Source organism: Leguminivora glycinivorella, chromosome 4, assembly GCF_023078275.1.
Source record: "Leguminivora glycinivorella isolate SPB_JAAS2020 chromosome 4, LegGlyc_1.1, whole genome shotgun sequence".
NCBI lineage: Eukaryota > Metazoa > Arthropoda > Insecta > Lepidoptera > Tortricidae > Leguminivora > Leguminivora glycinivorella.
The window spans coordinates 3,406,646-3,431,812 of NC_062974.1; the positions used below are offsets into that span (position 1 = coordinate 3,406,646).

At 37.0% G+C, this 25,167-nt stretch overlaps 3 protein-coding genes across 5 annotated transcripts; all 3 read right to left on the reverse strand.

Moving 5' to 3' along the window:
* Positions 1 to 1,442: 1,442 nt before the first annotated feature.
* LOC125225525 (chromatin accessibility complex 16kD protein) lies at positions 1,443 to 3,012 on the reverse strand. Its single transcript, XM_048129280.1, has 2 exons — positions 2,806 to 3,012; positions 1,443 to 2,726 (listed from the first exon to the last, which is right to left on the reverse strand). The coding sequence occupies exons 1-2, from the start codon at positions 3,001 to 3,003 to the stop codon at positions 2,469 to 2,471; spliced, it is 456 nt and encodes a 151-aa protein (XP_047985237.1). The 5' UTR covers positions 3,004 to 3,012; the 3' UTR covers positions 1,443 to 2,468.
* A 3,541-nt stretch (positions 3,013 to 6,553) lies between these two features.
* On the reverse strand, positions 6,554 to 10,957 carry LOC125225152. The gene is made up of 2 exons (XM_048128726.1): positions 10,785 to 10,957; positions 6,554 to 8,563 (listed from the first exon to the last, which is right to left on the reverse strand). Exons 1-2 carry the CDS (start codon positions 10,955 to 10,957, stop codon positions 7,669 to 7,671), a joined length of 1,068 nt encoding a protein of 355 aa, XP_047984683.1. The 3' UTR covers positions 6,554 to 7,668.
* Positions 10,958 to 12,899: 1,942 nt separating this feature from the next.
* LOC125225279 (arginine kinase) lies at positions 12,900 to 16,864 on the reverse strand. 3 transcript variants are annotated; one of them, XM_048128905.1, is made up of 3 exons: positions 16,716 to 16,864; positions 14,525 to 14,703; positions 12,900 to 13,994 (listed from the first exon to the last, which is right to left on the reverse strand). In XM_048128905.1, the coding sequence occupies exons 2-3, from the start codon at positions 14,688 to 14,690 to the stop codon at positions 13,093 to 13,095; spliced, it is 1,068 nt and encodes a 355-aa protein (XP_047984862.1). In that variant the 5' UTR covers positions 14,691 to 14,703; positions 16,716 to 16,864; the 3' UTR covers positions 12,900 to 13,092. The 3 variants fall into 3 exon arrangements, with proteins under 3 accessions (XP_047984862.1, XP_047984861.1, XP_047984860.1); XM_048128904.1 differs by lacking the exon at positions 16,716 to 16,864 and adding an exon at positions 16,152 to 16,331; XM_048128903.1 differs by lacking the exon at positions 16,716 to 16,864 and adding an exon at positions 15,147 to 15,302.
* Between the last annotated feature and the right edge of the window lie 8,303 nt (positions 16,865 to 25,167).

Consider the following 25,167-nt stretch of genomic DNA (forward strand, 5'->3'; position numbering starts at 1 on the left):
AGCTTTCAAACGAAAAAACTAATCTAAATTGGTTCATCCATTCGAAAGCGATGCCTTAGACAGACAGTAAAACTTATAACACCCTGTCATTATATCATACAATAGTTATATTTCCCATCCCACCCCAACCCATCAAAACATTGCCAATTATAAAAAATACACTCTGTATAAGCATCTATCAAAACGATATGTGCATTTATATATTTATGTAAACAATATTTTTAATTCGTTTTTTTACATTATGCTTCAACAACGTGGACTTTAAAGGTATCCCGTAATTACGTACAACGACTCCCGGAATTGAAGCCATACCAAAATTGTATCCCGGAATAATGGGCAAACTAAGGGTTAAGTAAAACAACGGTAATTTCTATAAATTAGAAGTTACGATGCAAAATAGTGTCTTAAATCCATCGTAGAAGACTTATCCTTAAAATAAAATAATTAACACGACTAGAAACTTCACATTTTTTTTACAATCCTCACTCAAAGTAGGAAACGTCTTAAGTTCCCGTAATATGGGACAGTTACCTTATATATTTTTATAAACTACATAAATGTGGTTTTTTTATTCATATTTATTGCTTTTAGATATATATTGTATAGAAAGAACAAAATAGGACAATGTTATAAAAAAGTTATCACATTTTTATTTTTTTTTTATTTTTGTATTTTTTTTATTTTAAGTACATTAATCACTAAAATAGCCATAAACTACAATGATTACGGCTTTCGTGTGTTAAAAATAGTGATTATACCTGAAATCATTGACAAAACTTATTGAAATGAGCATTCAAATCACCCTATCGGGCGATGTAAATTATTTTTTATCACTCGTCCTATAATATATTTCTATAACAAATTATACATTTTCTAAAACTAGATAAATGTAGCTATTAAATAATATTTTTTATTTGGAAAAAACCATTACAGTTTTCATAAAATGTGCAATAATATGTGTAAAAAAAAATCTCGTTTTCAGATTTTCCCATTTTATTTTGTATTTTTGTTCTAAAATACATTTTTTTTGTTCCAAAAATGAATTCCTCGTCCTTCATTTATCCGAAAATGATATATCGCATGCCCAATTTTGTATAGTTTTAGAGAAATATGGTTTCAAAGGAAGCGCGAAGGCGCCAGCCTTCCCCCCCTCCTCCCTCCTAAATTAAGGGGGGCTCTCGATGCCTCCCGATCTTTATCTACTCAGGGCCACCCAATGAACAACTGTGCCAAGTCTCAGTGCTTAATCATAAAATGCAGGGTTCCCATACAAGACATAGCAATAGCGTCCCCAGTATACATATTAGTAAGATGACATATCATTAATTTACTTATTTCCATAATTATTTACCGTTTTAGATTTCAGCTGAAATGATTACAATTCTTAATCATTTTTGATACCAGGTTCTATAATAAAGAAAACAGTAAGTACAGTTTTTAAACTGTTTATTTTAACACTTCATTTAAGTTACATTTCATTTAAAAGTTAGTTTAAATAGTGATAACTAGGCAACTATAGGTTTTGTCATAACTATGTTACATAAAAAAAAGACTATTCTTGTCATTGTATTCAGTTTTGTACTAAAATGTGTTTTAAATGTACACACAAGATAAAGATGAGCTATCTATCATAACATTAAGTACAATCATAATTTCATTTCATACTTATTTAAATCACTGTATGAACATCATTACTTCCACAATTATATTTAACTCTAATCTAAGTGCAAATCATTTACATTATTATTACCTAGATTATCTTCGTAATTCCTCAAGTACATGTTTATTTGAATTTAAAACTCTTTAGAAATAAAAGTTACAAATTAAAAATCGGAAAACTGGGTGGTATGAGGTTATGTGGTATAGGAGAGACATAACAGTTTTTAAATGTGCATGATTATTATTTTACACATTAGTCATTTCATTAACATTTAAATTTAAGATGTAACATTTTTTCATGCATGCAACATTCAGCAACATTCGAATCAACTAAGTAAATATTTAACTTAAATCATAAACCATAGTAAAAGAATGCAATTTATCCTGTGATTATTCTCATTGTCCCTGCTGGGTACAGGTAAGTTCATTCCCATCCATTCTATTCCTATGAATAATTCCCACCAGCCTCTATTGCAAAAATGTGGAAGTTATATGGGGTGGGAACGAATTAGAGTCCGTTATTTCTAGTTGATCAGTTTACACAACACCATCTTTGTTCCTAGTTCATTATGTGAATATAAAGGTGGTATAAGAAAATATATGTGCAAACAAATGCCTGCCATGAGCAGGTTATGTTTGTTATTACATTTTTTAAATAATAAGACCGTCCATAAAGCCCTTAAAGGGTCCTTATGGCAAGGCAGAAAAAACACAAAAGTTACTGCCATAAGGACCCTTTAGCCATGAACAATCACAAATGTTTGAGTCCATAGTTTAACTAATTAACGTCTAGCTCGCTTCTTTCTTTGTCAGTCTTGGTTGTCGCTGGAGGTCTCGCTTTCGTCGCTGGACTCATCGCTCGACTCGTCGTCCGACCGGACGCCGCGCGCCGCCTTCTTCGCCATCAGCTCCTTGAACTCGCGCACGGTTATCTTCCGCGGCATTATCTCCCTGAGAAACTCTAGTGTATCGTCCTCTTGAACAACATCAGCAATATGTTTGTACTCCAAAAATTTACTACCGCTGTTTTTATACGCTCGTTTCGCTAAGTCCGTCACGAAGAGTTCCTAAAAGTAAAGTATAAAGCATAATCGTGGTTTCAAATTAGGTTAACAATGAGGACCGGCAAAATAAAGCTAAACTTACAGTAACTTTTGTCACTAAATATAGTGGTTCCGGGCCAACTGCTTCGACGTCTGGAGAACTTTTCATAATAGTTTTTACTCTAGATAGAGGCAAGTGTAAATCTTTTTCTGCTTTTGGTGTAGACATTGTATTTACTTGGTTTATTATAAAATGGAACACAATAACGCAATCGACGCCGCGCGCAATCAATACTGTCATGTGTCACTGTCAAATTCTGCTGTCAGATCTGTCAGTGTCATTTGCGCAATGGATCGTTCTGAAGCGATAAGTTTTTCCATCGATTTGTTTATGATAAAATCAAGTGATCCAATCATAGATTTAGAGATATTAAGCTAGATTGAGTACTTGAGCCAAAAAGTGTGTCCACATGAGAGGGTAAAGTTGGGGCTGGTGTCCCTCTCGCACTTATTGCTACTGTCAAAATCATTTGAAATGACGTCATCACTGTCATTATTTGGGGATACCAGCCAATCAATATTCAAAGTTACTAGTTACTACCAAATCTACTAATACCCAATTAAAGGATTTTTTTAATTGTGCCAATCTGGTTTTATGGCTTCATAATAATGACTTACCAATTCGTTGTAAGGTATTAATACCCTTGCCTCGATATAATACAAAAATAATTTAAGAAGTTTATAAACTTTACTTATCATACAGGTAAAAATATTACTACTATAGTAAGCTCTTTAACACTGGTCACACGTGCGACAGGGACACCAGCCCCAACTTTGACCCTCTCATGTGGACACACTTTTACTAGTCTGACACGAACGCCTTTCTGGACCGGTGATAAGGTTCAATTTAGTATGGCAAAAAAGTGTGAGCTCAGTCCCTATTGAAGATCCATGGATCCAATGCTCTTTGGTCTAATCCTATTTAATATACTCTATGGTCTAATCCAGTGTTTTTCAAAGTGTGGGTCGCGACCCCCAGGGGGGTCGCGGCATTTATCCAGGGGGGTCGCGAAGTTCAGCTTTAAGATAAACTTATGACAGGCTGGTTAATTTTTTTTTAACTTTAAAAAGTCAAATTCGTGAAAATTAAAAGGTTAACCTTTTTTTTTTTTTTTTTTTAATCTTTATTTAAGAGCTTGTCACCGAAGTGAACATGTCGCTCCGTAAAAATCAACATACAGTTTTATTGTCTTACAATTGACTTATTCTATTACAAATAGCCTTTCTCACAAGTTGCAATAGCGCAATGGCGGCATCCGATAGCGGAGAAGCCAGAACGCTATTGCAGCCCCCAACATCAAACATAGTATAAGTAGAATGGCCCGAATAAGCCAGTTGAATCCGAGCAGCTTCGTTTCGGACACATTCCATTATAACATGGTAAACATCTTCTAGCACGCCACATTCGTCACAATTAGGGGAAGAAACTTTCTTCATCAAATAGCCAAATTGATTTAATGGGATATGTCCAGTACGTAGTCTCATCATCAATACAATGTCACGTCTACTGAGAGAACAATCTATCCACGGTGTTATTAGAGGATGAGGTTGGATCGTCTTGTACCAAATACCTTTTTCTGTGGATCTCTTATCAAAGTATTCTTTCCATAGAATGTAGGTTCTCTGTTTAGCTAAAATGATGCAATCCGTATAAAAAGGTAAGATATTACATTCTACTCCATCTTGACAAGCCAGCCTTGCCATAGAATCCACTATTTCATTACCGGCTATACCCACATGCGATGGAATCCATTGCAATATTATGGTCTTACCCTTCGCTTGTAACTTATCAATGAGATTCAAAATGGAATAGGCAATTGGGAGACAACGAATATTCTTGGTACACCGAGCAATATGTTGAAGAGCACTTTTAGAATCTGATAAAATGACTATGTCAGTACAATCTAGGGCTTGGATGTAGGATAATGCCTCAGCAATGGCAACCAACTCAGCGTGCATTATAGACACGTCGTATGGAATATGTAACTTAAGCGATACTTTCGATTGAGGGTCATAAAACGCAGCACCTAAAGAGTTCCTTTCCTTAGAGCCATCGGTATATATACAATAAAATCCGGAGAAATTTGTACGTAAATAAGCGTTAACAGTAGTTCTTAAATTAGTTCGGTCATATTCTCGCTTAGATTTGGTAACTGAAGTAATACTGAACTTAATTGACTTTGAAATATCTATATAATTTACCCATTGTTCCAAAGAGAACATTTCCAATAATTGGCTCGAATATATAGTAATTGAGTTATACAAATTATGGATGGTCAGAAGAAGTGGCTTTTTATTTCGCAAAATATCTCGGTCTTTTAAGTAATTATTTAATGCATCTAGGAGTTTGATAGTTGTGTTGTTTTCAAAAGATCTAGATTTTAACCAAAACTTGGACGCCAAATAAAAGCGACGAATATGCAAAGGCTGTACAGCCAGTTCACATTCCATTGCGTGTATAGGAGTAGACTTAATAAATCCACCAATAGTCCGCAAACACTGGTTTTGAATCTTATCGAGTTTGTACAAATTAGAATCGCAACTGTCATCATACAGGAAAGACGCGTAATCTATGCGGCTACGAATTATGGCGAAGTATAGCCTCCTAAGATGTTTTGGATGAACACCCCATCCCGGTCCAACTAAAACTTTCAAAATATTGGAATATTTCTGAATTTTTTGAACCAATTCATTAATATGTTTTTCCCACCTAAGAGATCGATCCAACCACATTCCTAAATATTTGACATACTTGACTAATTCTAATTCCTTATCATTAATTTTGATCTTTACAGGACTTCTATTAATACCTTTCTTAAACACACATAGTTTGGTTTTGGATGTAGATATGTCAAGACCGAGATTGTTCATGCATTTGTTAAATATGTCAAGAGATTTTTGTAATGTCTCCTCCGCCTCCGCTATAGATTTCTTTGTAACATATAAAATATAATCATCTGCATATTGTGAAAAGTAAACATCTGTAAGGGATTGTTGGATGTGCATGGTATAAACATTAAAAAGCAATGGAGAAGTAGGATCTCCCTGAGCCAACCCACGACCAGTTGATCTTCTTAACATAGATTTATCAGTTCGTATTGTAAGATATCTTTCTCTTAGGAAATTCCATAGATATTGACATATATTATTTCCAACTCCTAGTCTATCAAGTGTTTCAATTAAAATGGGAACATTTACATTATTATATGCGTTCTCAATATCTATGAAACTTCCCAAGGTCATCATATTTTTTGAAAACCCAGTTTGAATTCGGCTAACTAAACTACTTAAATTATCTAAAGATGATCGACACTTTCTAAAACCGACAGTTTCCTCGGAAAACATGCATCTTTTTTCTATGAACCATTCCAATCTCCTAGTGATCATAGAGTGAAATATTTTACACAGACATGAAATTAAAGATATTGGTCGAAGAGCAGAGTCAGAGGAGGGGTCCCTTCCGGGTTTAGGTATCGGGACTACACTAATTTCTCTCCACTGTGTTGGGACAAAACCTAGGGAGTAGAATCTATTGTACAGTGATAATAGTAAGAGCTTTCCATTTTCAGGAAAATTTTGTATCATAGAAAATGCTACACCATCATGACCTGGTGCAGTATCTTTAGTTTTAATGCAAGAATTTAATTCGTGTAATGTAAATGTTTCATCCAAAACCGTGTTACCGGACTCAATCATTGGCGTCGACGGAGACACATAATCTGGCGTGAGAGAATACAAGAGATTGCGAGCTTTTTCTACACTAACATGAGGCCGAGAAGATCTGAAACCCTTTACCCATTTCATTCGAGACCAAACTTCAGAGGCTGATGAGGACTCGCTTATAGAATTGCAAAATTGTTGCCAACTTTCATTTCTACGAGTTCTGATGAGTCTCTGAGCGTCTCTAATCTTAGTCTGAAGTTCCTCAAGATTCTGTGGTGTAGGGTTCCGTCTGAATAATGAGAGAGCTAAACGCCTTTCGGCAACGGCTTTGGATAGAGCTTGATTCCAATATGGTTTTGGTTGGAATTTTTTTGCTGGGTTATTGTTAAATTTAATACATGGTATGTAAAGATTGGCAGCTTCATTTACAATACTTAGAAAACCATTATAAGATTCTTGAGGATCCTCAGGCAAAGAAAACTCAGTAAACTTATTTTCTAAATACACTCTGTACTCATTCCATTGAGCTCCTTTATAGTTTCTCCTTGATATAGACTCAACACAAGAATTGAAACATGTAGAAATTTTTATAATAAGATGATCGCTACCTAATGATTCTTTCATAACATTCCAATTAATAGTAAAATAAATATCAGTAGATACTATAGAAATGTCTGGAGACGACTCCTGTAATGATCCATTGACTAGTCGCACTCTTGTATGGCTGTGATCATTAAGTGAAACTAAATTACAGTCCATTAGAGAATCATATATTTGAGTGCCGCGAGTATCCGTTTTATATGACCAATTGGTGTGATGGCCATTAAAGTCACCCATAATAATCACGTTATGTTGTACGATTGAAAAAATGAAATCCCAATCACTCTGTTCTGTCACTACAGTAGACGGACAATAAACTGAAATCACATTTTTTATTTGATCACAATTAAACACTTTTACGTAAACCACTTGTACACCAGGATTAGGATGTTGAACACGACAATGCTCAGACTTGATTGATTTATGCGTCAGGATTGCGACTCCACCATATCCATCTACCCTGTCCGCTCTATATATATTATAATTGCTGATACGGAAATAACAGTCCGTATCTAACCATGTTTCGCTAAGCGCTGCTATATGGATCTTTTCTTGGATAAGTAGATTTTCAAACGATACTAACTTTGGTCTGATACTTTGGGCGTTCCATTGCAATATGTTAAGTCTGCACTTCTCAAGTTTACTAGCCATCTGTGGCGTTAAAAAAAGATTTTAAAAATGACATGTCAAGTATGTTCTGCATCACAAAAGATAAAAGCCATTCTACTCCAGTTTGAACTCCAAGTTTAATTTTTTCAGCGATAGTCAGGTTTTTCATGAAAATAATATCTTTTATCTTATCAATTAATGAACTGAATTTCAACTTACTTCCACTTACTTCGTTGGGTTTGTTAGATGTTTCAGGAAGAACATGGTTGACATCGGTATCCATAGTAGTCAGATTATCATTTACTATGTCATCTTTTTCTCTCAATTCGGGCTTATTATGTTTAGTTTTAGTACGATTTGTTTTTCTGGGGAGAGTAACAGATACATTATTCTTACCTGGGACTTCGCTGTGAACTACAGCTTTGGTCGTGACTATCTTTGCATATGCCGGTTCACATATCACAGACTCCAATGTTGAAGTTTCAGTAACTGGAGTATCAGTTGTACTAAGCGTCTGGGGAAAGTTTTCCTGATACATTGATGCCGCTAGAGCTGGAGGGCTGCTAGAATCTAGTTCATATTTATTTAATGCTTTTTTATATGTACAGTTAAATTCAGCCATAATTTTCCTTATTTTCCTTTCTTTTTGGTACAACGGACACGTTTTATCGAGAGCCATGTGACTACCTGAGCAATTACGACATGTGAAAACAGTTGTTTCACAATTCAAATGATTGCCTCCGCACTTAGGACAAGTAGACTTCTTAGAACACGTTTTCTTTGTATGGCCGTATCGCCAGCAGTTGGCACATATAGAAACAGGAAATAAGTAAGGTTCAACCTTCACTCGCAATTCATGAATATATACGTAAGGTGGTAGAATAGGGCCCTTGAAACATATACGCACAGTCTCACTATCCTGCCATCCTGATCCATCCTTTGATTAAAGTAAAATAGCGGAAGATACGGCACGTCATACTAATTGTCAGCTATTAAATGGCACTACTGGGCACTACACACTACTACATACAAGCAGACACACACAGCTATGTAAATTTACGCTATTGAACGACAGAGACACACCGATTTATTCCGACGGTAGTGCGAACGAGACAAACGCGCGCATCGAGATGAGCCTCTTTCCTAGTGTCATGTCAAAGCTCTTTAATAAAGATTTAAAAAAAAGAAATGTCATTGCAAATAATCAAGAAGCGTCAGCAGACAAATTGGAGTATAAGAATTATGCAACATATTTTTTATGAAAACAAAATAAATTACTTATTATTTATTACTTTACTATTTTGCACTGTGGAGCGATGTTTGGTTTGGTGTAAGTAGGGTTACCAAAAAAAACATAATTATAAGTATATTTTTTAATATTTATTACGTCTTATTTTTAAACTAAATTATGAACTTATTCACCAAAATTTAGATGAGGCACTTTTTGCCACAACTGTCAACAATATCTTATTTGATACAGACATTAGAAAAAAGCGCGTGGAGTTCCTCCGCGTGAAAGAAATGAAACTTCGTAAAATTGAAATGAAAATATAAGAGCTTGATGACATGTATCTCACTTAGGGTTGCAAAAAATACGGTTTTTTCTGGCTTAAAACAAACATGAAAAAAAAACCGTGAAAAAAAAAAGTTTTTTTTTTGGAGTATTTTTTTCTAAAGTACGAAATCTCAAAATTTGCAAAGCAGTTAATACTTTTATACGTTTTTTTAGACTTAATGTTAACTATTAAACGAATTTAATCAAATTACTTTAAGTTCTGGTCTTATAAAAGTAACATTTACGAAATCTGTAGTTGGTAGTTATCACTATTTACTGTTGGCAACACGACCGCCTCTCCACGCTGCACGTAGCATCGGGGATTCCCCAATAAACGTTTGTATACTGAATGTTAATCGTATTAAAATGTACTTTATTGTTATTGAAACACGTTACAAGTCACGAAAAACCGTTATTGTCGAATTATTTGTTCATGTGAAAAAAAAAATATTTAGAAAAAAGTATCATAATGCTCGGTTTTTTTTTCATAATTCTGAAAAAAAAAATTTGGTTTTTTTTCTATTTGCAACCCTAATCTCACTCACAACACACTATTACTTTTTGAAAATAGAATAGATGGCAGAAATCGATGGAACTAAAATAGTGACCTCATATTTTTTCTTTAAGACAAACTTTATAAAAATTGCTTACGATAGGGTACTTTCCTATACTTAGAATAATAGTTATTTACAAAACTTTTCCCCTCACTATAGCGAGAAAAGTCGAGGCGTCCAGTCTGGCTCTTGTCGTTGTTTACGCACTACAATACGCCTTTTTTGTCTGACAAGTTCATCTCCAGGAAAACTAGAAAACAAATAAACATAAGTTAGGATATTCATATTTTGTACGCCCATAGGTAGAACACAGAGGCTCTCTATGCATGTACTTATATTAAGACCGTTTTAACACCTGTTCTAACATATTTGGTGCGAGTGAATTAAAAAAAATCTTGTTGATAAGGCAAGCATTTTTGCAACAAACTTTAGTTGATCATCATTTTATTATTTGTAAATAAAAATAACAAAATAATGTACTACTAAAGTTTGTTGCAAAAATGAGGTCAAATATCATTTAACAAAAAAATAATATAATCAATCAACAATCAATACCAGGTAAAAGTATTATTATATGAATTATTTATTATGATCAACATTTTATGCTGACGCTACCGCGAAGGCAAATCTCAAAAGGCAATCTTTGAGCGTCATTAATGTATCATGCGTATTTGGTCGCACGTCAATGAAACTTATATTTCTATCCCGCTCTGCAAAATGGCCGTCAAAACAAAGACTGAATTTATAAATTATCTTAGAAAATATTTTTTTCATGTACTTACGAGTGAAATGTGATTCCTTGCGATTTGTTTTTCCTTTTAGAATGGTTTGTGCAACGCATAAAAGCACACGAAAGCATTTTGGTTACGTTTTACCAATAAAAAATAATTTATAATTTCCTCACGTCACACGTCTCACGACATCCGATGCGCACGCAGTGCCGATTGCAACTGAAAGCAATCAAGCTCCCGGAGCTTGATTTTTGAGGGCCACATTTGAGTGGCGCGTCACCTATCTTCCGCTATTTTACTTTAATCAAAGGATCCATCCGAACTTTTTCTACTTAACCTTTTTACAGCAACTATTTCTACTCCGCATGTCATATTTTCCATCATATCTTTTTCATTTAAATCTAAGTCCACATCTTTTATAATTCCATAAGATACACCAACCTCGTATGTTTTTTGGAATCGCCAGCCCATCTCCTCGTGCATTGCAAAAAAGGTTAACCTTAAAACAACTCATTTTATGATAAATAAATAAATTGTGTTTATTTGTTGAAAACGTCATCGTCAGCTCGCATAAATATGAAGTAGCAAATGGGATCAAACTTTAAGGGCTTCTTTTACTAAATGTAGATATTCAGCCATTATTTTAACCCAGAATGCATCAATTGAAATGGTGCTTCTTTCACCGAGGCGTTGAGATCGGCCAGCTCAACGGACTTAATATTAAAAAAAATATTCAAAATCCAACTTTCCATCACCAATCAATGTTTCAGTTGAGAAATAACTTAGGAGTTGGTTTTTTAAACTTTGCAAGCGCTCCACCATATCTGATGATATTTCTTGAATGATTTTAGCCATGCAAGGAAATAATCAAACTGCATACGCATACGCAAACTGCATGGTGTGTAAAAATGTAGTCCACAAGTCAATTTTTGCTAGAAATCCGTTAACTTTATCTTTTTCCGTAATTATGTTTTCGTTTTTTTCTCAGACTTGCGATCATAGCATTCAAGTGGTCAAAGATACCGGCAAGATATGCTACTTTCAATATCGTAACATAATCAGGAACAATATTGTAAAAACATTAATAATTCTGATTTAAGCTTCATAAAGCGTGTCAAAACCCTTCCTCTCGAAAGCCAGCTCACCATTCTCACCTCTGAGTGATGTGATAAAGTACACCCATATCTACGCATACTATTCGCAACAGACGAGTTTGCAAATCTTTACCTTTGATCGAATTTACAGCTTTATTCATTTTAATTCTTAGGCTAGGTTTTATAATATGATTATAAAAGTAAAATACAAAACCACATACAAAACAATACAAAATATATAAAAACATTATAAAAAACCTAACCTAGGGTGCCGCCAGCAGCGGGGCAGGGCCCAAGCTGCCGGTGGTTAGGGCCGCAGAGAGAGGAACCGTCGGACTATCCGCGCCGTGTCCAAGATCACCGCCTTCTGCAGCGGACCCTTGATCCAACCACCAAGCGAGAGTCTCTCGAGATGTTGGTCGAGACTCTTCGCTATGAGACCGTTCGCTGAAACGACTATCGGGACAATGATCGTCGAATCAACATCCCACATGGCGGTTATCTCGTGAGCCAAGTCTAGGTACTTACTGGACTTGTCCTTCTCGGCTTTCACGAGATTCTCATCATGGGGGATGGTGATTACAACTTTATTATTATTACATCTTTCAGCACTCAGTTATAGGTAATATTAGGATCGAGGTATGGTGGTCTAATCTATGATTATTATAGTATAGGGATGTAGTAGGTACTTACCACTTATAAAACGTAGTGATTCAATGCTCTTATAGTTTAATTTCGCGTGGTAAAAATGAGGGCCTATTGCCAACAACGAAAAATGTTATGCGAATAAACAAGATTACTGATTAGCAAGGGCGACGGAGAGAATAAATTTCTCGTCAGCGCGGTAAGCCCTGTCCATGTAGTGGACATACTGATATTCATAGTATTATATTCTGTATTTTTAAACATGTTCTCACAGGGTTTACTCTTCTGATAACCGATGCAGATTTTAATACCTCGGTATATTGCCTTTTTAATTTTCATTCAACGCAATGCTTCTGTTTCCATCATCTACTTATACGATGATGACACATATGACAGATACCTCCTAAGTACAAATTGTTATGATGACGATTAATTAGTCATCACAGGATAACAGTCATAGTAAATTATAGTATGCACAATAATCTTTAGATGAATCGCTAAGTCTCAAGTAGTGCTTTATTCAAATAATATAGTAATTTTCAATGTAAGTTAGTTTTTCAGTAAGGCTGTGATATTGATTTAAATGATAAATCATTTATCAGTGATAACTTATCTGGCACATCAAAATGAATAATCAGCAATGACTATTCTGGCTACTAGATGGGGTAAAATAAATACACAAGAGCTTGGCCTTAATGCTAGCTGTCTTTATTTTCCATTTCCTTATAGAAAATACTTTTACAAACAGTATACGGGTCCGGGAGCGCGCCCAGGCGCCCGCGCGGGGCTCCGCTGACTAGTCTCGTGTTGCCGCGACCCCTTCCTTCAATGAAAACGATAAAATAATACAAAAAATACTGATAGCGAGATCGGAACTTCTTACAGGCTCTTCTCAATGTTGATGAGCTCGGCGATGCCGTCGTACATCTCCTTGACGGCCTCGTACTCGGTCAGGCCCATGCGGCGCTTGTTGGAGATGTCGTACACGCCGCCCTCGGCCTCCGTGTGCTCGCCGCGGGTGCCGCGCACCTGCAGGTGGTACTTGGACGCCACCTCCTCCAGCTTGGCCTTGTCGGCCGCCAGCTTGGGCAGCTTGATGTGCACCGAGGCCCTCACGGTCGTGCCCAAGTTGGTGGGGCAGAAGGTCAGGAAACCGAGGCGGTCATTGTGTGAGAACGGAACCCTCTTCTCGATGTCGTTTACGGCGGTCACCAGCCTCTTGTAGACCTGCTTCAGGTCACCACCCATCTGCATGGAGATGAGGCGGAGATGGTCCTCCTCGTTGCACCAGACCAGGAAGGTCTTGTTCTCGTTGTGGTAGATGCCACGGCCGGTGGGCCAGAAGCGGCAGGCGTTGGCGGCCTGGAGGAAACGGTCACCCTCCTTGAAGAGGAAGTGGTCATCGATGAGCTGTTGCTGGGTCTCCTTGGACATACCGGTCAGGGGGTAGAAGGTGCCCTTGAGTTCTCCCTCGAGGCCGGAGAGGGTGGAGGAGACTTTCTCTTCCATCTCTTTGTACTGGGCCTCAGTCAAGCAGGGGTTGAAGGGGTAACCCTCCATGGAACGGCCGCAACGGACACGGGTGGACACAACAAACTCGCCAGCAGGGTCCAGGTTTCCGAGGGTCTCGACATCACCCCAGTTCTTGGCGGGGTGCTTGTCAGTTTTCTTGAAACCATTGTGGTAGTCCTCGATGATGGGGTCAAACAGTTCAGCGAAGACTGTGTATGCCTCAGCATCGGGGGCGTAGATTCCAACACCAGAGTCCAAATTCTCCACACCTGTAAAAAGAAAATAGATACTTTAATTATAATTCTGTGATAAGTAATGTTAAGTTTGAATGTTGACTTAGCATAATTCCATTTTCTTAGATAAGTTTTCGATGCTACAAGTAAGTATCTGGAATTTTATTACTTTTATTTTAGCATACAAACAATCACAGGAGTTTGATGATATAACAGTTATAAGTATGAAATATTTAAATTGCAATTGATAAAAATGCAATCAAAATTATTGAAATTATATTACAACCAATCTGCACCTAATAAGATTAAATTTCATGTAAAAGTGTAAATAATAATATAACTAATTATATCTTGTAACCATGAGCTATTGCCAAGTGATACGTGAAAGTCAAGTTGAGTGCCAATATCTTATCAGATAAAATTATTTGTATCAAATTACGATATTAGGTTTAGTTGCAAGTGGATGAGAGATCTTCGGAAATCCCTGCTAAGGCCACGTCTTAAAAAAAAAATTGTAAAATTGGAATACTAAAACTAGAAAAGGCACTAAAAAATGGCAAGCTTACCAGACTGGATGACATCCAATAGCGTGGAGCCGAAAGAGGTCTTCTTGTTCTTAAGAGCTTCGAAGACCTCCTTGGTGAGGTACTTCTTCAGCAGCGACTTTGAGTCGGAGGCCTGGAGCTTGCTGAAGCCAGCCTCCAACTTCTCGATGGTTGCGGTGTCCACCATTGCTGCGGCTTTTCTGTAAAAACGCGATAACATTAAACGCATTGTTTAAGAATCAAACAACGAACTACAACTGAAAATAAACACATGATTCTAACGCTTTCAAAGCTGCGCATGTCGCTCGTGTGCACATTTTATAAAAGTTAGCTTAAATCTATTTAAAAACGTTAATAACAGCAGGACGCTTTCACTTTTCGCTCCAATGACATTGACAAAGAAAAGCGGAGACGCCTAGATTTTTTTTTAATTTGAAAAAATAGTGATGCGCTTATCATATTTTAACATAATCGAAAACTTTAAACTAAAGTTGTAAAACATTTTTTTTCTTAATTTAAAATTATATTTAAAAAAAAGGAAGGTAGATGCAATTACCTACAGATGTGCAAAGGTAAGTTATGGGTGAGTTAAAGTTAAGAAATGCAAACAGTGCATTTGGAAAAAAAGGTTCAAAGTACAAACCGCCTGATGAGGTAATACGCAAGAACAGCGCCACCACAAACCACTATTGGAATCGTGACTTTAAATTTATAATTCATGTTTCAGAATCGTAATCAGTCACTTTATAAATGCAGGAAAGGTCTAAGAACTACAGGTAGGGGAGTTGTTACGCGGACTGTCGGATTTTGTTTGAGTTGTTTGTCGAACACACCCTAGTCTACTGGATTTTGTTGGAATTACGTAATTTAGCCAGAGGTCGCCTTGACCGGCACGCGCAAGTCGAACGGATGTGTCAGCTCACTGCGCACCGGCGGCGCTGCTTCGTCGTCGCGCGCAGCCGCGCCTCCCACTCGCGGCCAGCCAACCCAACGAGCGTGTTATCGCGGTTTCTTGTTACCTACTTGCATTCATTCCTGAAGGTACACCAATAATTAAGCGGCGATACATTACGGTATCAACTTATCGGTGATTCTACGTAAGTCGTCAGATTACCGGCACCGCAATTGATAATGAATGAATACCGGCAAATGCATAGCGCAAGTTTACTGTTACATGCTAAAGAATGTAACGTTCATGACCCGTATCAAATGTAAGCTAGGTATTTACGTTAGGAATATGCGACACAAATAAAAGAAATAAGTAGGTACCCACTAATTTAGTATTTTCGCAAAAAAATATTTTTTTGTGAAATATAACCGAAAAACGATTACTAGTTGCATTATGAGTTTGCAAACTTTCTTCGTAATTTATACTACACGACACATTGTGCGTTTATCGAACAGTTATAAATTTTGGCAAGCCAATAAAGAAACTTAATTTACATTGTAATCCGGAAATGACAGCATCCAAAATTGGTTCAATGGCCGACATGAAGAATCATCAGAGCCCAGTCTGCCGACCAATATAACATTATGTACTTTTTTGTATGCGTCAAAATTTTTTAATCACTTGAACGAGTTGTAGTGCATCTCAATAAAAAAAATAGCACCGGTGATCAGAGATGAACGCCGTCAGGAACATACGCACCCGTCGGCTTCATCCGCCGGTTTGTTTTCCTTGTTTTCTTTCGTTGCACAACCACCCATTTTCACTAATGCCAATTATAAAACTAGCCAATAAACCATCCACTAATTCACTACAAACTACTGCTAATAAATAAAAGGAATGGAGAAATCTAAATGCAATAATGGAATGGTGTTTTGTCCAAATGAATGTATCAGTGCCGGGAGCCGGGAGTGGCGAGGGTGAGCCGAGGGGAGCCCGGATCGATGCGCGACGCACAGCACGCAGCCGGTCGCTTCCCGCCCTTTGGGAACCGCTTCAAAACTTTTTCGGAGGGAAATCGTCCGGGACTGCGAGACCCCACAATTGTCTTCGCGGGCGAAATTTAAATGTGACTCCGGTTAACTTGCCGCGCTATATGCTTTTATCAGGAAAATTGCACACTTGAACGTTATCTTTGCACATCTTGATATATAGATTAAGTTGTCACTCTGTATAAACTTGCATTAACCGTTTGAAAGATGCCGGCGGCGCTGAGAGCGGTTGGGTTACGACGACAAATTGAAGTTAAGAGTGGCCACCGCTTACCTTGCAATTGTACAACCGTCAGAGTCGACTGCGAGGTGCAGAATGGTCGGTGCGGGAGCGCGCGGAGCGTTAAGCCCGCGACGCCCCGCGCCCGCACCGCAGCCCTTCCTCAATCAACCTTGGCCTTGCAGCGGTGCCCCGGCTTGGCTGCCCGCAGTCATGTAGCTAGCCGCTAATTCAACATCAGTTCTAGTCCAAATCGTCGTCTTGACCATCATAATCAATGGCCGGGAACAAAATAAATAATATCGAATCATTAGTTTGATAAGATAGGAACATAATGTCATATTAATTTTAAAGATCTATCATTGTTTTTATTTTATCCGAAGTTAAAAGTCGACCAAAAACACCTTGAAAGGTTGTTTATGGCGTTATGCATTTTTTAAAGGTTTTTGCATTAAAATCGATCGATTAAAAATATTTATCTTGATTGTAAGCACTATTCTCCTCAAGCCATCAAAGTCGAGAGGGAAATTTAAAATTAGAATGTTGCCGGTTATTTTTTTTTGTTGTTGGATCGTGTCCAACCATCCAACGTTCTATCGCGACGATGCCAATGTCAAGTTTGTTATTTTTCACTTTCATTGCATAACAAATGTCGATCGCTCCTTGTTTTATACGCATTTAATGATGTATAATTATTTGTATTTCTTTTTTGGTTAAGTATCGATCAAACAGAGTGCAGTGCCCATAAACCTTATAAAGAAAAAAAAATGGACACTATTGTTTTGTCATTCAAGTTTCAAGTTTTAAGTACTTTTTAAAAAGATTTAAAAGTTTTTTATGGCGACAGAGATACATAGATACCTAATAATGCCTATGCCTTTAGTTAGACAATAAAAATGCAATTACATACGAATTTACAAATACTCGGCATAATAACTACGTAACTGTTATTTTATTAGGTACCTCATCTATGTAATATTTAGATATAGGTAGGTAGGACTATTTATACATACAGCCATTTTCATTAGTTCCTGAATAGAGTTTAATAGACAGGGCAAAACAATCATGAACTCGCTAATAGTAATAACTATGCACCTCTATACTATACCAGATGGCATGGCATACCTATTACATACATACATACATACAATCACGCCTGTTTCCAGAGGGGTAGGCAAAGATCGCGGATTTCTATTTACTACGATCCTGACAAATCACTTTCGCTTCACACACTTTCATAACGTTTCTCATACACGCTCGTCGGTTTCGAGTACTACTGACCGCCTTTTTGCAATATTTCCCCGATATGAACAAGAAAAGTTCGCCTAGGTCTTCCACTTCCAACTGACCCTTCCACTCTTTTTTCATATACTTTCTTCGTTACTCTCATACCTATTACCTATACCTACCTATCATTCATACCTATTATTCATACACTTTCTGCATATAATATGGACGATCATCATTCTACCTCAATTCCAAATTCTGATACAATCTTAGGAGTAGGACAAATCAAGGTGGTTGCGTGTTTAAGTCGATCGAGTTTAATTAAAGTAACCCCAAGTTAACCCCTCTTGCACCCGGGCCTTACTCAAGGAGCCCTTGCGGCGGCCTTGTGTGCCAACAGCTGAGTAGCTGACCTATATAGGAAGCCCCTAGCGGGGTTAATTGGGGGTTTCCTTAGTAATGAGTCTTTCTTAGTCTGGGAAACCCATTTATGTGTAGCAGAAAGTAATTTAAACCTCAGCCCTAAAAAAATGGCATCCCCTAGTCTGACCTTTAGATGATAGGGTGAGGTTCACCGAATTTCATACCTAAACGGTATACTTTATTATACTTAGGTATGTTATAGCCGTTATAGCTATATAGGTACTAGTAGCCCATCCCACTTTGTAAAAATATTTTCTCAAACATGCAATGAAATATTGTCTTTACGTTCCTTAAAATGGGCTGGGAAGTATCGCTTTTTGGGCGCAACAACTCGAGAGGACTGTAAAGGGATTTCATATTATTCCCTATCCGGTATATACCCACTTGGCCGGAAATCCTCATTTTCCCGGCCTCTGATGTAATGTAGGTACTATTACCCAAGCAGAGCTTTATTGATAGCGAAAAAGTTGTGTGGGAAAAACTGCTGGATGTAGTTTTGGAATTTATTTACAGAAACGGCGGCGGGAGGCATTGTTTTATAAGTTATAAGTGAATGAAATAATTCACCTATAGTCACAGTGAGTCACTTTATTGATCAGTGATAACACATCTTATTTTCTTAGGTACCTATCTAAAGAAGGTGTATCATGATAACTGATAAAGGTTAGATAAAATATCCCACAATACTGTCACATTTAATGATCTTAAAGTGACGAGATATTATCTTTATTAGGCAACACGAGGACACTTGCTCATCAGATGGGGTTGAGAAGTGTCAAAGGTTTGTATGAATGGTGTCACCCTGTTTAAAAGCTCGGCCACACATGCGCGTTTTGATAGCGTAGGCGGCGCGGTAGCGGAGCGCAACGATAGTGGTGCGCCGGACGAAAACGCTGGCGTGGCGGAGGCTTTACAGCTGCCTGACCAACGCCTGACCCCATCTGTGAAATACTTAAGAGGGCATTCAACGAAAACGTCGTAATAATGTAAAATTGATAGTTTTAGTCGGCAAAATGCTACACTTTCCGTCATCTAAAAGACTTATTAAGTTCAGGATTCGATTAGGTCATCTTCTTAACTTACATGTTGTGAGACTGGATTTTAAAAAACTAACTCACTTAATTAATTATGATTTTTTTTCTGGTGCATGTTTAGGAAAACCCGCGAAAAGTGCTGACTTAGTCCGTCTAATTTGTAAAATTTGGATAGTTTTGAATGCTTCAAGTGGTAAATTTGTATTATGTATATCCTGTACTACAATCTTCTGAGACTACTTTTTTGTTATAAGGCTTTAGAATAGAGTAAATGAGGATATGATGAATCCAATTTGTTTCAGAAATCACCTCAGAATAAGTGTCAATTTCTTCGAAAACTTACGTGTTTTTGAAGTAGTTTTAATATAAAAATAATCTGCAACGCTTAGTTAAACAGGTTTTATGCAAAAGTTTTCTATTAATTGGAATTTAATATTTTTGACGATTTTTTAAAAATGCCTCCTTATTACCGGTTACGCGCGCTTGCGATGTCAGTACCGCGGCAGAGCTTGTAGAGGCAGGACGTTTGCCAATCTGCTCCGCACGCGGCTCCACGATCGCGAAGTTATTTTGTCATTGTGTGCGGCACCCGCCGTGTCCAAAACCGCACTTGTGTGCGTGTTTGGCTGTACTGTTGCATGTATACTGCGACCGAAAACTTTGATCCTTGGGTTGACGATTTTGGTAATAACTAATTAACTTGACTAATATTTTTAGTAAGTATTATTTATTATTGAATATCATTTTAGGTTACTGACTCGTCTCAACAAAATCTTTGACAATAGATGGTACTCAGGATCTGATGATGAAGTCAGATGGTAGTCATGAGTTCTCATCAACCAGGTCTTGAAACCATTTCGTGTTTGGGCTCGTTTGATTTGCGTCAACAAGATCTTTGACAAGAGGTGATGGTACTCAGGATCTGATGATGAAGCCGGAAGGTAGTCATGAGTTCTCATCAACCAGGTCTTGAAACCATTTCGTGTTTGGGCTCGTTTGATTTGCCTCAACAAGATCTTTGACAAGAGGTGATGGTACCCAGGATCTGATGATGAAGCCGGAAGGTAGTCAACAGAATTCATCAACCAGGTCTTGAAACCACTCCGTGTTTGGACTCGTTTGGTTCGTCTCAACAAGATCTTTGACAAGAGATGGTACCCAGGATCTGATGATGAAGCTGGAAGGTAGTCAAGAGAATTCATCAACCAGGTCTTGAAACCACTCCGTGTTTGGGCTCGTTTGGTTCGTCTCAACAAGATCTTTGACAAGAGATGGTACCCAGGATCTGATGGTGAAGCCGGAAGGTAGTCAAGAGTATTCAACAACCAGGTCTTGAAACTCTTCTGTGTTTGGGCTCGTTTGATTCGTCTCAACAAGATCTTTGACAAGAGATGGTACCCAGGATCTGATGATGAAGCTGGAAGGTAGTCAAGAGTATTCCACGACCAGGTCTTGAAACCACTTCGTGTTTGGGTTCGTTTGATTCGTCTCAACAAGATCTTTGACAAGAGATGGTAATCACTCTTTTATACTCTGGCGCATCCACTGTCTCAGTGTGTCAACAGTCAACTAAAGCAGGTAGGCGTAGCGTAGAGTTGTATTTCCTTACAAAAAACTAATACATAGATGTGGACCTTCCTGTGCTCCATGCAATTAAAACAACATAATATTTAAAAACCGGCCGAGAGCGTGTCGGGCCACGCTCAGTGTAGGGTTCCGTAGTTTTCCATATTTTTCAAAAACTACCGAATAGGTATCAAGTTCAAAACAGTTTTCCTAGAAAGTTTATAAAGTTCTACTTTTGTGATTTTTTAAATATTTTTTAAATATATGGTTAAAAAGTTAGAGGGGAGGGGACACACTTTTTTTTCCTTTAGGAGCGATTATTCCCGAAAATATTAATATTATCAAAAAACGATTTCAGTAATTCATTTTTAAATACCTATCCAACAATAAATCACACGTTAGGGTTGAAATGAAAAAGAAAATCACTCCCTACTTTACGTGTAGGGGGGTACCCTAATAAAACATTTTTTCCACTTTTTATTTTTGCACTTTGTCGGCGTGACTGATATAGATATTGGTACCAAATTTCAGCTCTCTAGTTCTAACGGTCACTGAGATTATCCGCGGACGGACGGACGGACGGAGGGACAGACAGACAGACATGGCGAAACTATAAGGGTTCCTAGTTGACTACGAAACCCTAAAAACACATTTTAAATATAAAAAAAACTACTTAAAATTAAAGAAAACCGATCTTAGTTCCATTATATATATGTACCTAGAAAACATCATCATCTTCCTTGCGTTATCCCGGCATTTGCCACGGCTCATGGGAGCCTGCAGTCCGCTTTGACAACTAATCCCAAGATTTGGCGTAGGCACTAGTTTTTACGAAAGCGACTGCCATCTGACCTTTCAACCCAAAAGGTAAACTAGACCTTATTGGAATTAGTCCGGTTTCCTCACGATGTTTTCCTTCACCGAAAAGAACCTAGAAAACATATCATATACAAAATGAAATAAAACTAAGAAAACGGATTATATTCATTATACGCGATATAATCTGATTCCATAAATTTATTTCATGAGTAACTATCGCGGTGACAGAAGACAATATTATATACACAATTTATTATATTGTAAAAGTTTTTTAATTTATTTCTTCCAAGGCTACACACGTTTTAATAGAAAAAACTGTGATAAGTTTAATAATTAAACTAAAAGGTCAAGTATTTATGCACGAAATCATGTATGCAAATATGTAATATATAAGGTCCTAATTTATTAGTTGCAGATATTTTAACACATGATACTTTACATTAAAATAATTAACTTTAAATATAAATTAAGAAATCTTTTCATGTAACTTTTTTGATTTCATTTTCCTAACAAAAAAATTAATTATAATTTCGTCTAAAAAAAATCATCATGTGCATTATCACATGTCACAATAACACTGTCTGTCATGTCAACAATTGTTTGTTGTAAATGTCGTAAAGGTTCGGCGGGAAAACTGCACATGTCATTGAAGTGGCCAGTTACAGTTAAGTGGTACGTAAAAGAGGTACTAGAATCTGTTCAATGAGTTTTCATTTAATAATCACATAAACAGGGTGTTTTTACGTAGCAAATTTGTTTTTCCGTTTTCTCCAAAAAAACATCGTAAAAGTATAATGTTTCACGGTTTAATATACTTCAGAGACCGAGTACTATCAGCTGTAAAAATATCTGCATCTAATAAATTAGGACCTTATACACCGTGTTTCACTTAACACTAAAAACCTGAAAACAGTTTGTTCAGAATCGAGAGTAGAATCGATTGAACTATATCTTGATGGGGGTAATATTTTTATTTAAATTAGTATTATTAGTTATTTTTTACGTGCCCATTCTATTGTACTCGTAATACAACATTGTGTATATCGCATTGCTAGAGGTTGTTTACCTTTTTTCAGTATTTAGGGGTATTAATACTGGCCGGTTACTTGGACGATTATTTTTTCCGCTACTAGTTTGACGTTGTTTGTCAGTTTAATCTTAATGTTTATCATAAGTCATAACAAATTGAACTCGTACCTAATTACAACCTTGTCATTTTGAATATTGAGTTTATTTGCTTACTGCGATTACCTGTCCAATTTGAAGTTTACTGTGACAAAGCTTTAAAGTGTTTTACAGTGATATCTTAGCTGTCTATTAGTAAACCTTATGTCGTTGCAGTAACGTACACAAATAAATAGTCTTATGGTTTATGATGGTAGTTAGCAATTATTTCATTGAGTGTAGAGCTAAAAGTCAAGTAGAGCTGTACAGAAAATTAAAAATTCAATTAAAAAAAAAGTAACGATCAGATTAAAAGATGAATACTCTAGATGAGTTTAAAAAAATAAAAATCAGTTGGGGTGTCTGAGGTTTTGAGTGATACCGGAAACACCGTGTATATGGTGGTGTTTTTACGCAAGTATCAATAATGGTTAGTCCGCAACGCTACTGACGGCGTGGCGGTACCGACCATGAATGCTATCCCTTTCGCTCTAGCCGCACGTAAGGTTGGTTCGAAGAGGATCGCACGCTATGTCTGTACCGCAGGCTACAATCGTTATGCTTCTGGTTATAGTGTGCGTCTGCACACAGGCGCACGCCAGCGCCGCCGGCGTCGAAATGCGAGCAAGCAGATTTTTTGAAAGCGCTCTTAACGCAGACACACACACAGATTGCATAGCAAAATAAGTTGCAGTCACGTTTCATAAAAAAAAACCGGCCAAGAGCGTGTCGGGCCACGCTCAGTGTAGGGTTCCGTAGTTTTCCGTATTTTTCTCAAAAACTACTAAACCTATCAAATTGAAAACAATTTTCCTAGAAAGTCTTTATAAAGTTCTACTTTTGTGATTTTTTTTCATATTTTTTACACATATGGTTCAAAAGTTAGACACACACACACACACACACACACACACACACACACACACACACACACACACACACACACGACACACACACACACTTGTTTTTCCTTTAGGAGCGATTATTTCCGAAAATATTAATATTATCAAAAAACGATTTTAGTAACCCTTATTAATTTTCAAATACCGATCCAACAATATATCACACGTTGGGTTTGGCATGAAAAAAAAAATCAGTTCCCACTTTTTAACAAAACATTTTTTTTTTCACTTTTTATTTTACCACTTTGTCGGCGTGATTGATATACATATTGGTATTGGTACCAAATTTCAGCTTTCTAGTGCTAACGGTCACTGAGATTATCCGCGGACGGACGGACGGACAGACAGACATAGCGAAACTATAAGGGTTCCTAGTTGACTACGGAACCCTAAAAATGAATAAGGGTTTACTAAAATCGTTTTTTGATAAAATTATTTTTTTCGGAAATAATCGCTCCTGACTCCTGAAGGAAAAAAAAGTGTGCCTCCCCATCCCTAACTTTTGAACCATATGTTTAAAAAATATTTAAAAAAAATCACAAAAGTAGAACTTTATAAAGAATTTCAAGGAAAATTGTTTTGAGCTTGATAGGTTCAGTTTTTGAGAAAAATACGGAAAACTACGGAACCCTACACTGAGCGTGGCCCGACACGCTCTTGGCCGGTTTTTTTTGGCTAATTGTTACCTATTTTGAATACTACACCTTTTTTGTGCCATATTGTATAACGCCGTTTTAGGAAATTTTTGATGGGCTCTAAGCGTCTTTAAAAATAAGAATATAAAAAAAAAACAAAACGCTCCGACACAGATAAAAATAATTATCTGAGTTGAAAAAATCATTGCTCTATCTTCAAAAGCCAGGGAGGAAATAGTCGAGAGCGTTTGTATATGGAGAATTGACCCCTCCTAATAAAAATGCAAAATATCAGTGTCATAGTAAACAGTTACCCTGCTGAGTCAAGTAGTGCGGTAAGCCGTATTTATAGGGCTTTTACTAAGTAGATACCGTAACGGCTTAGTAACCTATCTGGATTGTTGTGGAGTGTTCAGTGAAAAGGTAACAGTGTAGATAACACAGTAACGTTATTAATATTATATTATAGGGCTAAGCACTTAACACTTCACAGTTAATTATTGATACTCCACAGACTGATGTTAAACATCATCGGTGTCATATATCATATCTCAAAGCATATGTTATACTAAAATACACACACCGTTTTTGGGATTTGGCTTGTACCGACAATTGTACATAAATTTAATAAATATTATTCTATAGTACATTCTTACAAGGATACCACGGGAAGCTCAATACTCAGACAACGAAATATAATAAGTACGTAAGTTAAGTAATATGTACCTAATACACA

Bases quoted from the DNA above. Each gene is read 5' to 3' on its own strand.
- LOC125225279 (XM_048128903.1), bottom strand. From the start codon at position 15,223: ATGAATTATAAATTTAAAGTCACGATTCCAATAGTGGTTTGTGGTGGC. The intron at 14,704-15,146 runs GTTTGTACTTTG...GCGTTTTTACAG, and splicing joins GCGTATTACCTCATCAGGCG to AAAAGCCGCAGCAATGGTGG. The intron at 13,995-14,524 runs GTAAGCTTGCCA...TTCTTTTTACAG, and splicing joins ATTGGATGTCATCCAGTCTG to GTGTGGAGAATTTGGACTCT.
- LOC125225525 (XM_048129280.1), bottom strand. From the start codon at position 3,003: ATGACAGTATTGATTGCGCGCGGCGTCGATTGCGTTATTGTGTTCCAT. The intron at 2,727-2,805 runs GTAAGTTTAGCT...CTTTACTTTTAG, and splicing joins ATTTAGTGACAAAAGTTACT to GAACTCTTCGTGACGGACTT.
- LOC125225152 (XM_048128726.1), bottom strand. From the start codon at position 10,957: ATGCACGAGGAGATGGGCTGGCGATTCCAAAAAACATACGAGGTTGGT. The intron at 8,564-10,784 runs CTTTGATTAAAG...AAAGGATGGATC, and splicing joins AGAAAAAGTTCGGATGGATC to AGGATGGCAGGATAGTGAGA.